This window comes from Lissotriton vulgaris, chromosome 1_2, assembly GCF_964263255.1.
Source record: "Lissotriton vulgaris chromosome 1_2, aLisVul1.2, whole genome shotgun sequence".
Taxonomy (NCBI): Eukaryota; Metazoa; Chordata; class Amphibia; order Caudata; family Salamandridae; genus Lissotriton; species Lissotriton vulgaris.
The window spans coordinates 50960011-50974225 of NC_141686.1; the positions used below are offsets into that span (position 1 = coordinate 50960011).

The 14215-nt window shown below is 44.3% G+C and overlaps 1 protein-coding gene across 3 annotated transcripts in view; it reads right to left on the bottom strand.

Moving 5' to 3' along the window:
* The window catches only part of CCDC91 (coiled-coil domain containing 91), a 1919235-nt gene that overhangs the window by 442809 nt on the left and 1462211 nt on the right, over positions 1-14215 (bottom strand). For all 3 annotated transcript variants that reach the window (XR_015307530.1, XM_086952800.1, XM_086952801.1), the window contains exon 11: positions 8986-9162. Coding sequence is in view for 2 of the 3 variants with exons in the window: in XM_086952800.1 (XP_086808926.1) it covers positions 8986-9162 (177 nt within the window). In the remaining variant the exon portion in view is untranslated. The remainder of the gene's footprint in view (positions 1-8985; positions 9163-14215) is intronic.

Below are 14215 nucleotides of genomic sequence, written 5' to 3' on the forward strand. Positions count from 1 at the left end.
AGAGCTACTGACAACACAGCTATTCTTCAGAGCCCACTGAATGCATTCCCCAAGAACTTTGTTCATCCGTTCCACGAGACCATTAGTTTCCGGATGATACAGGGAACTCTTCAGGTGTTTGATACTACACCTGGCCAAGTAATTTTCAACCTCAGATGAGACAAATTGGGTGCCGTTGTCTGTGACCAAGAACTCTGGAAACCCTTCCTTCAAAAAGACATCACAAAGGAAGTCAACAACAGTCTTGGCAGTGACCTCTCTGACAAACTTGACCTCCGGCCACTTAGAATAATAGTCTATAAGGACCAGGGCAAACCTAGAGGAAAAATCAAGAGCATAGAAAGGACCAACAATGTCCAATCCGAGTTTCACCCAGGGTGCAGGAGGAAGCTCAATGGGGGACAAAGGCTGAGTACGTAGCTTTACAACCTTATCACAGCTAGAGCAGATGACACAACGCTTCACAAATTCATCGATCTCCCTGTCCATGTATGGCCACCAGAAGGAAAGACGAACTCTTCTCTTGGTCAATGTTGCACCTAGATGCCCTTCATGTGCGCACTTAATCAACCTTTCCCTCAGAACCACTGGAGGAACCAATTTGTCATCTCTTATAATCAACCCACTTTCAAGCGTAAGCTCATCTGCAACTTGCAAAAACGTTTTGAGATCAAAGGTGAGATTCCTTTCTCGGGGCCAACCATTCCTGACGAAGGTGACGACCTTCTGTAACATCACATCAGAAAGAAGGGCTTGTCTCCACTCATCCTCGGTCACCGCACACAACTGGGGAAGGTCAATAGAAGCGACCAGGTATTGGTCTTTATCATCCTGATCAGCATCTAAATCTTTATCAGACATAACAGAGGAACGAGAAAGAAAATCAGCACACCCATTTTTGTTCCCAGGGATATATTCCATCAAAAAATCAAACTGAAGTAACTTGGAAGACAGGCGTGCGATTCTCGGTGTGAACCCTCTCACATTCTTCCCACTCAGGATAGACACAAGGGGTTTATGGTCAGTCCTGATACAAAATTTCTTACCCCAAAGAAAGTTCCTGAATTTCATTACAGCCCACCAGCAAGCTAGTAACTCTTTCTCGATGACAGAGTACTTGGTTTCAGCACTAGACAGAACCCTCGATGCAAAACCCAAAGTATTGAGGTCACCATCCTTTTTCTGTGACAGGACAGCACCCAACCCCACATTGCTGGCATCAACAGTCAGAGTACACATTAACGAGGGATCAAAATGCTTTAGAACATTCGGTGAAATCAGTTGTTGTTTCACCTACGCAAAAATCTCCTCACACTCCTTGTTCCACTCAAAAGGAACCCCACTCATTAACATTCGTGTCATAGGTCTTAATTTGGTCGCAAAATCCCTTATAAACTTAGAGTAAAACTCACACAATCCCAGGAAGGACTTCAAATCACTCTTGTCAGACGGAGCCTTGGCCTTAGGGATAGATTCCACTAGACTGGACTTTGGGAAGATTCCCTTTTCGTTTATCATGTGCCCCAAATAATCCACTTCACTAGTAGAGAAGACACATTTGTCGCGTCGTAGTACAACCCCAACCTCTTGGAACTTAGATAACACTTGCTTTAAAATAGTATCATGGGTGTTCCTGTCGGGAGCGTGTATAAGTACATCGTCTTGAAAAATTGACAACCCATCAATACCCCTCAGCATCTCAGTCATGACTCTTTGGAATACGGACGCCGCTGAGGCCAGCCCGAACGGCATCCGTACGTACTGGAAGGTTCCGAAGGGTGACACAAAGGCAGTGAGGGGCCTGGACTCAGGTGTAAGTTCAATTTGATGATACGCGGATGCCAAGTCTAACTTAGAGAAGAGTTTGGCATCCTTCAAACTAGCCAACAATTCGTTAATATTTGGAAGGGGAAAGGAATCCACCCAAATCTCCCTGTTTAGGCACCGCAAATCCACGCAAACTCTTAGTTCGCCATTCTGTTTTCTGGCAACCACCAAAGGAGACAACCACAGCGAGGACTCTACTGGTTCAATGATCCCTCTATCACGCAATGTCTTTAACTCTTTCTCTAGGTCTTGTCTAATGCTGAAAGGTACATTTCTAAGTTTATGCTTGACAGGACAGGCACCATCCTTCAAAATTATTTTGTGCTGGAAAGATTTTATCCTTCCTAGCTCTCCTGAGAAGACATGAGGAAATTCATTTATTAGTCCCTCCAATTCAGGACTATCTCTCACGGCAACAACTTGATTCTTAGTCCCAGGCCTTAATTGCATGCCAAACAGGCCTTGGTGGAACCAACCTAATATATTTAGTCCCTTTTCAGCTACATAAATTTTCCCAAAAATCCTCCTCCCCTTAAATTCTAAAATGTCTTCAAAATAACCAGCTACTGTAATCTCGCGTTCTTCATACGAGACTGCTCTTCTGTCTGGGGGAAGGAGAATCTTGTTAGGCCAAGTGGTACGAAACAGATCCAGAGTGATCATTGAAATGCGTGCACCAGAATCAACTAAGAGGTAAAGAACACGGTCACCTACTAGTATGTTAACATAAGGATCTACACATAGCTCGGGATCACCAGTAATGACCCCATCATCTCTTACAACTACAACCATGTTGCACAAGTCTTTAGTTACACACTCATCTTCCGTTTGTGAGATATCACAATCAATCACACATTTTACAGGATTCGACTTAAAGGGAACTTTGTTCTTCCCCATCTGACACACTTTAGCAAAGTGTCCTACTCTGTTGCAATTTTTGCATGTAACGAACTTCGCAGGACACCTCCCATTCAAACCATGTGGTCGATTACCACAACGAAAACAAATGTTTGTTCTGTTAAAGAAAGAATTCTGCTTGTCGGTAGACTGTTGACCATCTTGAAACTTATTGAACGGGGGTTTTGTGTCCTTCAACTTTACTGCTGTGACAGTCTCGTTCTTCTTTTCTTCTAGCTCCTTTACTGAAATTTGAGACGTTTCTATGCTTTTCGCTAGTCTGATTGTTTCTTCCAAGGAAGGATTTCCCAAGGACAACAGTTTTTGTTTAATTGTCCTGTCCGTACATTTTGCTATGAACTGATCCCTTACTAACTGGTCTGTAAAATTTTCAAACTGACAGTCTGAAGCAAGTGCCCTCAGTGCAGTTATGAAGTTGTCAACATCCTCACCAGTATTTTGTGTGCGCTTGAAAAAATTGTGTCGTAGAACTACAATGCTGGGTTGGACATCAAATCTAGTTTCAATTTTTTTTAAAGTCTGTTGATATTCATCAAGAATTTCTCCCTCAGTTAGTACTAACTCAGGAAGGTGTTTGTAGATCTCTCTGCCCTCAAATCCAAGTGAGTGTAACAGGATGTACTTTTTCCTTTCTGCACGATATCTGGACGCTCCAATTGCGCCAATGTAAGTTTCAAACCCATCAAACCATTTGCGCCACTTGATAGGCGGATCTCCTGGTGTTTCTAAAAAGGGAGCAGGTGGTAGAACACCCTGCAAGGACATGGTGAATGGATCCAGAAATAAACGTGAGGTAAAGCTGGTGCAGAATAACAACAAGAAGAAAAAGCCCAAAAAAAAAAATACTGTATTGCCAAAGTCTTTTATGACGAGTGTGAGCGACTTAGCCTGAATGTAAAAGATGTGAATTATGATGTCACAGTAGCATAGTTCGAGTGTACTTTGAGAGCAGGACAGTTCCGTGAAATTTCTCCTCTGGACAAGAGTATTGTATCTTTGTGACGTAGACAATGGAAAACCAGCGTGAAGAAGAACAGCTGATGCGCTTCGTTCTGACTAAAATGACATGGGACGAGCAATGCGCTTCAGGCTGAAACGCAAACGTCACAGTCACGCAAATGACGGTGCGTACGTCACGTCAGATTTTCAGTTGCTGGAACGCACCTGCTGGCCTTGCGTTCCAGCGCAGTACAAAGCGCATTGGATAGAAATAAAGAGAGAAAAAAAAATCCAGTTCCCCGCTTCGAAATAGTCAATAAGCATTAGCATACAGCATGCGCGGCTTACCGCAGTACAGCTACCATCAAGAGGAGTGCGGGTGATAGAAAGCTGATGGGACGATGTTTCTTCGATGAAGGAAGATGACAGGATACTTGGAAAGTGTATCCAAGTGTCTCCACTGTGCGGAAATATAATCGTCGATGCCGCAATGCTGCAAGATACGAGGTGAAGGTAAAAATTGTAGAAGAGCCAGTAGTTTGCCAAAAGTGTTGAGAAGCGGTGGGTTCGTGTGGGTTGTCCAGCAGCCGTCGTCGCCAAAAATAGATGTAGTAAACACCAGCAGGCTGTGATGATTTAAGTGTAGGTTTATTGTATAAGCTGACAACCCAAGCGGAGAACAAACCATCCGTAGTCCAGGTAGAGACAGAGATCGCCAACTGTCCACAGTGGAATACTCAGCGCAGCTGAACCACATAGAACACTGGCAACCTAGGACTCCAAGACAGAGGGGAGAACAAGCATAGCTAAACACAACCTAAGATACTACAAAGGCACAGTCCGGTAATTATCACTGAAGCACTGTTGCGTGACCGCAATAGATGGACCCTAATGTTTGATTTCAAACGCTGGCATGACCCCATCTATTGACCATATGATTGGGGTAAAGACTAGTGACATATGTGTTAAATGTTGTACATTTGTTTTGTCCACCCCGGTATGTGACCCCTTCCTGTCTTTTGTTCTCCTGTTTCCTTACAGGTTTTTTTCCCGAGCAAGGAAAAACGCACCCTTTTACACGAGATCGCAATTTGCGGTCTCTGATTTGGACTAGGGCAGGTCGCGCCTTAGCGTGCGCGGACCACCCAGTTCAAAATAAAACGGTGCTGACAAAAACCTATGAATATATATAATGGTTGAAGCATGTAGACCTTTTTAATCAATAGTTCTGTAAATTTCACATCTCACATAGCACACTTCGCTATTTTTAATACACTACTTATGACACAGAAGCCTTCCTAATTAGGCACAGGTGCCACACCATTTTTAACAAGGGTTCAAGCACTCAAGAATAAATACTTGTAGTGAGTAGTTTTGGCCCTTTTTAAACACACTCTTGATAGTTCTGCACACATAAAAGAAAATACTAACTAGCTCCACTGTAGTCAGGTGTCGCAGCACACCCTGTAGGCATTCGGCCTATGGGGTGGGACCCCGATGATGAAGCATGTCACCAACTAGGTTGGTGAGTTAGGGGTCTTCTACAAGGATATGCATTATCCGATAACAGGTTGGGGCATATTGTGCTGACTAGAGCACTCAAGCCCAGATCCAGAGAAACATTTCTCTGCCTACGAGGGGATACTCCTCTATTGTTTTTTTAATTTATTTCGGGGACCAGGAGTTCCCACCTCACATAGTACTTGTAAAATTTCCCTCACTCTCTCTTTTGTTATTAAGATGTATGCCATTGTGATCTTCTCAGAAACGTGTGCAGTAAATTTTACTGTACTACGAAGGGCAGTCCATACGTCCTGGCAGAATGTGTCTTATCGGGGGCAAATGCATACCTGTCAACCTCATGAATTAAGGCCTGATTATGAGTTTGGCGGTTCGACTGCCAAAGAATCGCATCTACGAGTTGTCAACGGTGCCGGCGGTGTGAATGAAGAGATCTTGCAGCAGTGGTGTGTATTTTTTCCAAATATATTGATGCCTCTGTGTGCATTTCGACTGCATATGTGTTGGATGGACACATCTGCATGATACATGTAGAAATATACCATCTACCCACTTCCAGAGTCTGGCTTATATGTGGCCAGTCCTGACAACGGGTATATGATACGTAAAGGACTCAACTGTAGGTAGTCGCAAACAGGATCGTAATCCTTGGGGTGAAGATCCTGCTGTGAAGGGGAACCTGAAGAAAAGTATCCATGTTGGACTCTTCCTGGAAAAACAAAAAAAAGGGGTGAGTACGCACCCCAAGTCCTTCGTTTCCACCACCTTGAAGCTGGCAGACGGACTGCTGCGGCCAGCTCATGGAAAAGGCAAATCGTAATACGGACGGACGAGCAGTTCCTCTGTACCGCTCTAGTCAAGTCAAGTCAAGTCAAGTCAAGTCAAGAGATTTATATAGCGCGCTACATACCCGGAGGGTCTCAAGGCGCTTGAAGGAGGGAGGGGAGTTATTTGTTGAATATCCAAGTTTTAAGTTGCTTTCTGAAGGCTAGATGGTTCTGAGTGAGCCGAAGGTGAGTGGGGAGTGAGTTCCAGGTTTTAGCTGCGAGGTAGGAGAAGGATCTACCTCCCATGGTGGTTTTATAGATGCGAGGTACAGTAGCAAGGGCTTGGTTGGAGGATCGTAGCTGACGGGGGGGGGGTGTAGAAGGAAAGACGTGTGTTGAGGCATTCGGGTCCAATTTCATAAAGTGCCTTGTGTGCGTGGGTTAGGAGTCGGAAAGTGATCCTCTTATTGACAGGGAGCCAGTGGAGGTTTTTCAGGTGACAAGAGATGTGGTCTTTACGCGGGATGTCTAGAATGAGTCTGGCTGATGCGTTCTGGATGCGTTGAAGTTTATTCTGGAGTTTTGCAGTGATACCGGCGTATAGGGTGTTTCCGTAGTCCAGGCGGCTTGTAACCAGTGCATGAGTGACCATTTTTCTGGTTTCGGTGGGGATCCAGCGAAATGTTTTTTTGAGCATGCGGAGAATGTTGAAGCAAGATGATGAAATGGCGTTGACTTGTCTGTTCATAGAGAGTGAGGAGTCCAGGATGACGCCCAGGTTCCGTGCGTGGTCCGTCGGGATGGGTGCTTTTCCAAGGGCCTCTGGCCACCAAGAGTCGTCCCAGGCGGAGGGGGAGGTGCCTAAGATAAGGACTTCTGTTTTGTCTGAGTTCAGTTTCAGACGGCTGTGCTTCATCCACTCGGCTTTTCCCCGACTGCGAACCCTATGGTCTTGCTGGCATTCTCTGTGGTTCAGCCGCAGCCGTCGAAAAGGCAATCGATCCAACTCATACTATGGCATACGGACCGCGAGCACTCAGAGGTCGAACTGCTACCACTGGTACGGTGGTCCACGGGTAATAAGACTTTTAATATATATTGTGGGTCATTTGAATTCTTTAAGAGGATTATCCCGTTAAGATGAATGGGAGAATAAAACTTGATATATCTTTCGACTATGTTAAAAAACAAAGTGCCTGTCAAAGAAATTAATAGACTCTTTGGAAAAGTGATTTTATTCTGTTTATTCTGTTGTCCGGAGGAGTCACTTCATTTAGCTCCTACAATGTTTACAGGAATATGGCCTCACAGCTAGAAGTATTTGGAGGCCCATCCTCGGCCACAACTTTGCGGCCTGCAGTTTTACCAGCATCTGCAACAACATCTGGTGATGTAATCACTAGAGAGTACTCTAGGAATGAACGATAAAGCACAGATGATGCCTTGGTATACAGGAATATACACACCCATCACCATCAGAGAAGTGAATGCGTGCAAAGTAATTTGTGAGCAATACATTTGTCCTGGGAAAGCCAAAAGGTACTCTTTTGGGGCGACTGCCATGTACTGTCATTTAAGAACCTATTATGGCGTGGACCATGGTGGAAAAGGAGGCTAGAAAAAAGGAACGCAACTTGCAGCCTGGGACCTGCTGCACTTCCTCTACTTCGGAGTCCCGTTAGCCCAGACATGGTATGGATTGAACTCTGACGTACACAGTGAAAACACCTGTGTGCAAAACATTTGCATGCAGAAGGAGAAGCATAATGAACAATGGCCCGAAGGGCCCCTATCTCTACTGGGCACCAGGACATAGGAACCAGATTGGGGTGGAACACTAATTTGATAACTGGCTGAGGAGAGGATTCGACAGACACAAATATCCCAAATGTTTTCTCACCTGGAGAAACGCCACAAATAATATTCCACCACCAAGTCCACGGCATGGTAGTCATGCTTAAGTTGGAAACGGTATGGCACCTGCAGTGAGCCAAGATTTATGATGGAAAAGGGCCCGATCCACTCAGCCAAGAAGGACATATGCATCTGGTGCTGCTGAGATTTTCACTTCACCAGGAAAGAAGGCCGGAGAACCAAGGACTTTTCTCATTGTATCTTATGTATGTCACAAGGCCAGATCAGTCAGTGCGAAAAAAAGTTTGGTCATATGAAAGGAAAATAGGTGATGAGGGCCTTCACCGCCACTGAAGAGGTTGCAACAGAACAACGGTCACTGAAGATGCACCCAACAAGAAATGTTTGACCAATTACATGGACGACAAAAGATTAGTGCGGAACACCTCACATTGTGTGGTGTTACAGTGGAAGCAAGGACAAATTCCTGGAAACAGGCAAAAGCTTACACAGGGGTTTCACAAGTAAGAGGTCCCAATGCAGGAAAAAACACTGGTTGCTGCTGTGTTATAGCAGAGTGCTATGGCTTTAGAAACAGTAAAAAGAAATGAAAGGCCGACACATCTTGGTGTGGGCAGAGGAATCTTTTGTGAAGAATTTTCAAGGACAAATAGGGTCATTTTAGGGTTCTGACCTTGTGGAAGTTCTAATCAAAAATATGGACTGGAAAAAAACAGATGGAAGAGGAAGTTGCACACAACTCTTCTGTAACCCTTCGCTCGGAGTGCTTCTATTTTTCATTTGTTGTGTTAGCAAATGATTTGGACGCATACAACATATCCATCAGTGAATTGGCATGTTGGTACTGACGAGGTTAACAACCCACTGCTAACCCTTCGATTACATTCCTGGCAAGGTAAAGGCCAAGTTACCCAGCTCTATTTAGATGCGAACAGAGAGGTTTTTCATACATATACATATGTGCAATTTTTGTCTCCGTAACTGTGTTTTGTTAAATCCTAGTTGCTTTCTTTTACTTTAATTCAATTTCATAGCACTGCTTTTTATAAGTAAAGTTTCTCTACCTAGGCACTTCACAAATACATCCTAAGTGTTTTGTAGGAAATGGTTTAATAAATAAACCAAAAGAAATACTAACTTGACTTTTTTCCCGTTCCTCTGCCAGCGCCTCCTTAATCGCCTGTGCTATACAGTCACGGTCATTGTTGCGTTGCACCTCCCACGACTCTTTTTCTTTGGAATAAACGTTTTCCATTCGCTGCCGCTCCTCTTCCACTGCTTTACAAATTGCTTCTTTCATAATGTCTTGTTCTACCTGTAGCGAAAAACATTTGCAGCTTGTTATTAGATCTCAGCAATTAGTACATGCATAAAAACAAACTTAACTATTCAACATATTTCTCATGCTGTTGCGGAAATACTTGACTTCTACTTTATATGCAAAACACGAGTAATTAAAAACATCAAAACACACAAGGTGATGGATGGAATGTTGCACATTGGCAAAACATTCACCTCCAGTCACAGATCTGCTTTTAATCCATCGTTATTTTGCTCACCACGGCCCCCCATTTCAGACATAGTGTTATAATTAGCTTGTTTGTATGTGTGTAGAACATTGTAGAATGTGGAATGTATGATACCAAAGATTGTTGGTGTAACATTCCAGTAGTAGTCAGGCAATTGAAGACTGGATTTGTTGGTGGTTGCATCTAAATAAACCTACTCACAAAAGACCATTGGAATAGCATCTTTTTATCACATGGCCATAAGCAAATCAGTCTTGACCCTGTGCCTCATGGGAATAGTCCAGCCTGAAAAGCCAAGCCATGTCTTCCCTAGACTTGAATCAAGAATCCTAGGACCGGTTACTGGCTATCAGCCGTCATCAGGCAGGATAGCTTGACTCCAGTGGGGTAGTGAGCATGGGACCCACGTCTGGGCATACCCTTCCCACATAGGGCGTACAGCAAAACACAAGGTGATGGACGGAATGTTGCACATTGGCAAAACATTCACCCCCAGTCACAGATCTGGGTTTAATCCATCGTTATTTTGCTCACCACGCCACCCCAGTTCAGACATGGCCATATGCAAATCAGTCTTGACCCTGTGCCTCATGGGAACAGTCCAGCCCGAACTGCAAGCCATGTCTCTGTAGTTCTGTGGTTTGTGAGTGGGGTTCGATGGTTCCGAACCCGTTCAATAAAGGGCGTCGGAAATAGACGATCTTGGTGTCAGCAGACTGCAAATGACGAGTGTAGCGTGTCTGTTTTCGCATGAATCGATATATGAGAACACTCCGTATTCAAGGATTTAGTTTGAACCTTTGGGTTCCATTTTGTGTACGGCAGCCATTTTGTATGGTTGCCCTCACATAGGCCCGATGACTGTGGCCGAACGAGTCCTTGAGACACGTATGCCTTAGCTGACTTTTGGGTGGCCTGGCCGAACTGACTCCTTGCCCGAGGCTGACCTCGCTGAGCCAGTTCCTTGTTGAGCAGCTGGTCTGATGAAGATCAAAGAGTAGGACGTGCCCGAGTTTATGGTACACTGCTCCCACCTTTCTATCTCAATTCCAATCTGTTTCTGCCTTTCCTTTACGACATAATCACTGATTTGGGTTGAGGGTTTTATGATGGGTTTGTCTGGCCTGATCGAACAGGAAACATGGAAGTTGCTTGGTCATTTCTGGTGGGCTGGACAACGGAAAGTGGATTGTCGTCATACGCTACTTTTGAAATGTTACGCTACTATTGGCCAGTTTGTATGAACCTAATGCTAATTTGAAATGTTGCCTGAGGCTTGATTTTTGCCATAAAAGACCATGCTCCGCTCATTGAATTTGTGCAGTCTCTAGCGAACCACCCGTGTGTGCTTCGTAGATCTCTGTTCCTGGTTGCAGCCAATAAACTTTGGTCTTTGACGTCATCAAGAAGTATCCCGTGTCTCTGTTTGCCAAGACAGGGGAACTCGAAAGGCATTGGGCGTTCTCCCTGACGCCGCTGGGTTCTAAAACCCGGTCCTTCATCTTCCCTGGACCGGAATCAAGCATCCTAGAACCGGTTTATGGCTATCAGCCGTCATCAGCCAGGATAGCTTGACTCCAGTGGCGTAGCGAGCACAGGACCCACGTCTGGGCATACCCTTCACAAATAGGGCGCACAGCAAAACACACAAGGTGATGGACAGAATGTTGCACATTGGCAAAACATTCACCCCAGTCACAGATCTGGGTTTAATCCATCGTTATTTTGCTCACCACGCCACCCCAGTTCAGATATGGCCATATGCAAATCAGTCTTGACCCTGTGCCTCATGGGAACAGTCCAGCCCGAACTGCCAAGCCAGGTCTTCCGTGGACAGGAATCAAGCATCCTAGGACCGGTTTCTGGCTATCAGTCGTCATCAGCCAGGATAGCTTGACTCCAGTGGCGTAGTGAGCACGAGACCCACGTCTGGGCATACCCTTCCCACATAGGGCGAACAGAAAAACACACAAGGTGATGGACAGAATGTTGCACATTGGCAAAACATTCCCCCCTAGTCACAGATCTCTGTTTTATTCCATTGTTATTTTGCTCACCACGCCACCCCAGTTCAGACATAGCCATATGAACTTACCACTACCATAACCACTACCCCTATTGTCTCCTGCACATCTAACATACTTGTAATCTTTATTACGTGAAGTTTTTGCTTCCTTGCCCCGCCCCTTAAACTCCGAGTTGTTTCAATTTCAACAACCACCTTTCCATCAACACTTTCCTGTTAAATAAATCCTACTAGGAGGGGAGCACATACATATCTCCCATATTTCCACATTCCTTGCTGCACCTATGACAGCGTTCCCCATGATCTGGGCTGCAAAGGCAAGTGGTGCTCTCAGAGCTGATAGCAGCTTACTCCAACTAAGCCATAGTGGTACCAGCATGTACACAGAAGTAGGGGTAATGGTATTTAGGTCTCAGTTGAGTTTAAGATATATTTATTGGGTTATAGGTACTAGGAAATAGGCAGGTATTGATGTAAAAAAATCTGGAAATGAAAAATATACTAAGGCACAGATAAGTGTAGAGGCATTACGTTATAGACCTATTGAGGTTCTAATGTATGGGTTGTTATAAGGCAAAAGCATATATATAGGATAAGGGTATACACAGAAGTGCGGGTAAATTGGTATCATAAGGAGTAGATGCACCATATCCGTGCGATTGACGGACTCTTGGCTTTCAGGAAGGCTGTTAAAACTTTCCTCTTTCCTTTGGATTCCTAGTGTTGTTGTGTTTATATCCCTGGTATTGCTTTTGTCCGGTTTTCTGTCCTGTTAGCGCCAGGACGCCCCTTTGCTGGGGAATCTGTGCGCTCTACAAATCCGGATAACATAAGGTAACTAAGGGCCAGAGTTAGTAGGCTATAAGCTCAGCTGAGGACTGGTGCAAAGACAACAAAGAGTGGAGGAAGAAAGGGGTCGTGGTAGAGGGATAAAGAGAGGAGGGAAGAAAACAACACAAAGAGACCAAGAACAGCGAGGAATAAGAATAGGGTAAAGGGTATTGCCTGTTAACACCCCATAAAAGGGAATCACAACATCCTGGGAAAAAAAGGACTGCAGGGAATTTCTTCAACATGAAGGACATTTGCTGGAACAGACTGGACAGCTTTAGAGTGTCATTCAGGTGGGAAAATGTAAAAGACGTTTGTGAAATTTGCTTTGGAAAAAAGATTTCCTTAAGTATGTCTTTCTCCAGAACTACATAAGACTGATTACATAAATACCAACTCAAACATTTTAAAAGTAGTTCATAGCAATTCACAAATGCTTGTAGAAGAAGGAATAAATAGAATATACTAAGGGTGGGCAAAGTGAAACTCTATAGCCACAAGGTCCAACAAGTTCGCAAGACGTGATGTTCCCCGACTTCTCAAAAATTGAGTTCCATTTTCCTGGCCCCATGCCGTCAGCCTAATGCCCCACCTAACATAGGTGGGACATCAGGCTTCAGAAAACTGTGTTTCCTCACAGTCACTCATGGCTGTCCTAGGACTGAGTTGAAGCAGGTAAACACAATAACAACAACACGGTAACTGCATCTTCACCTTCACACACCACTAAAGTCTACTATAATGTAAATCTACTTATGACTCACTAACTAATCCCACAACAAGAATTGGCAATGCATTAACAGAATGTTGTATGGTAACGTGAAGCATTACAAGTTGATAACATGGGAATGGATATGAATTTGTGTGAAAGCAAAGAACTGCACAATAATATTAGTTGGATGGTCAACACAGACCTAAAACTCCAAGTATGTCAAGGCAGGACTGGGAACGCAAACCAGCACTGGCAATTAAGTTGGACTGCCCATGGCAAGGGGAAGGGGGTAGGGGAAGCGGAGGAGGCGGCAGCAGGAGGGCAAGGGGTGACGTGGGATACACTGCTTTTGCTTTTGGTACAAGGGGCCAATATTGCAGCACTTTTGCAAAACCGGGCCCTGTACCAAACACATCGCCTGTCGGTCCACAACTAGCCCCCACCCTTCCAACCTACCGGGAAAATGCCCAGTGACCGCTATGACCAGTTCGTCCCTGATGTAGGTTAATGACTGCCCTGCTTTTATCAGTGCTGCTGCTCGAGAAAAACATCATAAATTACCTGGATATCTAAGACACTTCGTCATGTGTTACCTGAGAAAGTTTACCCTCAGGAAGCTGGATAAGTAAACAAAATTATCACAGCTGTGTGGAGGCTGAGCACTTGTTTGTGGAAGCACACAACCTTTGCCCTATCAAAACATACTCTTGGTCCCTAAAATGTGGGCGAAGCCAAAGCCCCGCTCCTGGTGGTTCTGCAACAGCTGCATTGCAGAGCTAGACCATAATCATACTAAGTAGTAAAGAATTTTAAAATGTATTTTTCCTAAACCATAGCTTTCCCCCGAAGATTACTAATACTAAACATGCATTCAGAAATACATTAAACAAACATATTTTCAAGTTTATGCCCAAATGCCTATTTGTTACTATTTGGTGCACAGTGTATACACTTTGCTGTCACTTGGCCCAAAAATTCACACTTACCTTTTTGTTACATTTGAGAGCGCTATTCAACATATATATTATCACTATCACAATCGTAACTCTTTTTTAACAGCAGACATGACCGCAGAATTTTCTGTAATGCGTTTATAGTATACATCCACTGCCTGCCTCTCTACATTACTCTCGACCTGCAGCCTAGCAGGCCTCCAAATTCAAGAGAATTCTGATATCTCCCTGCTAGACCTGGCTTTTTCAGCAAGTTTATACCCAGACTTTTTGCTTTTTGGCTTCCTTTTTCTGGCCTGTTTTTGTTGGATTTATGA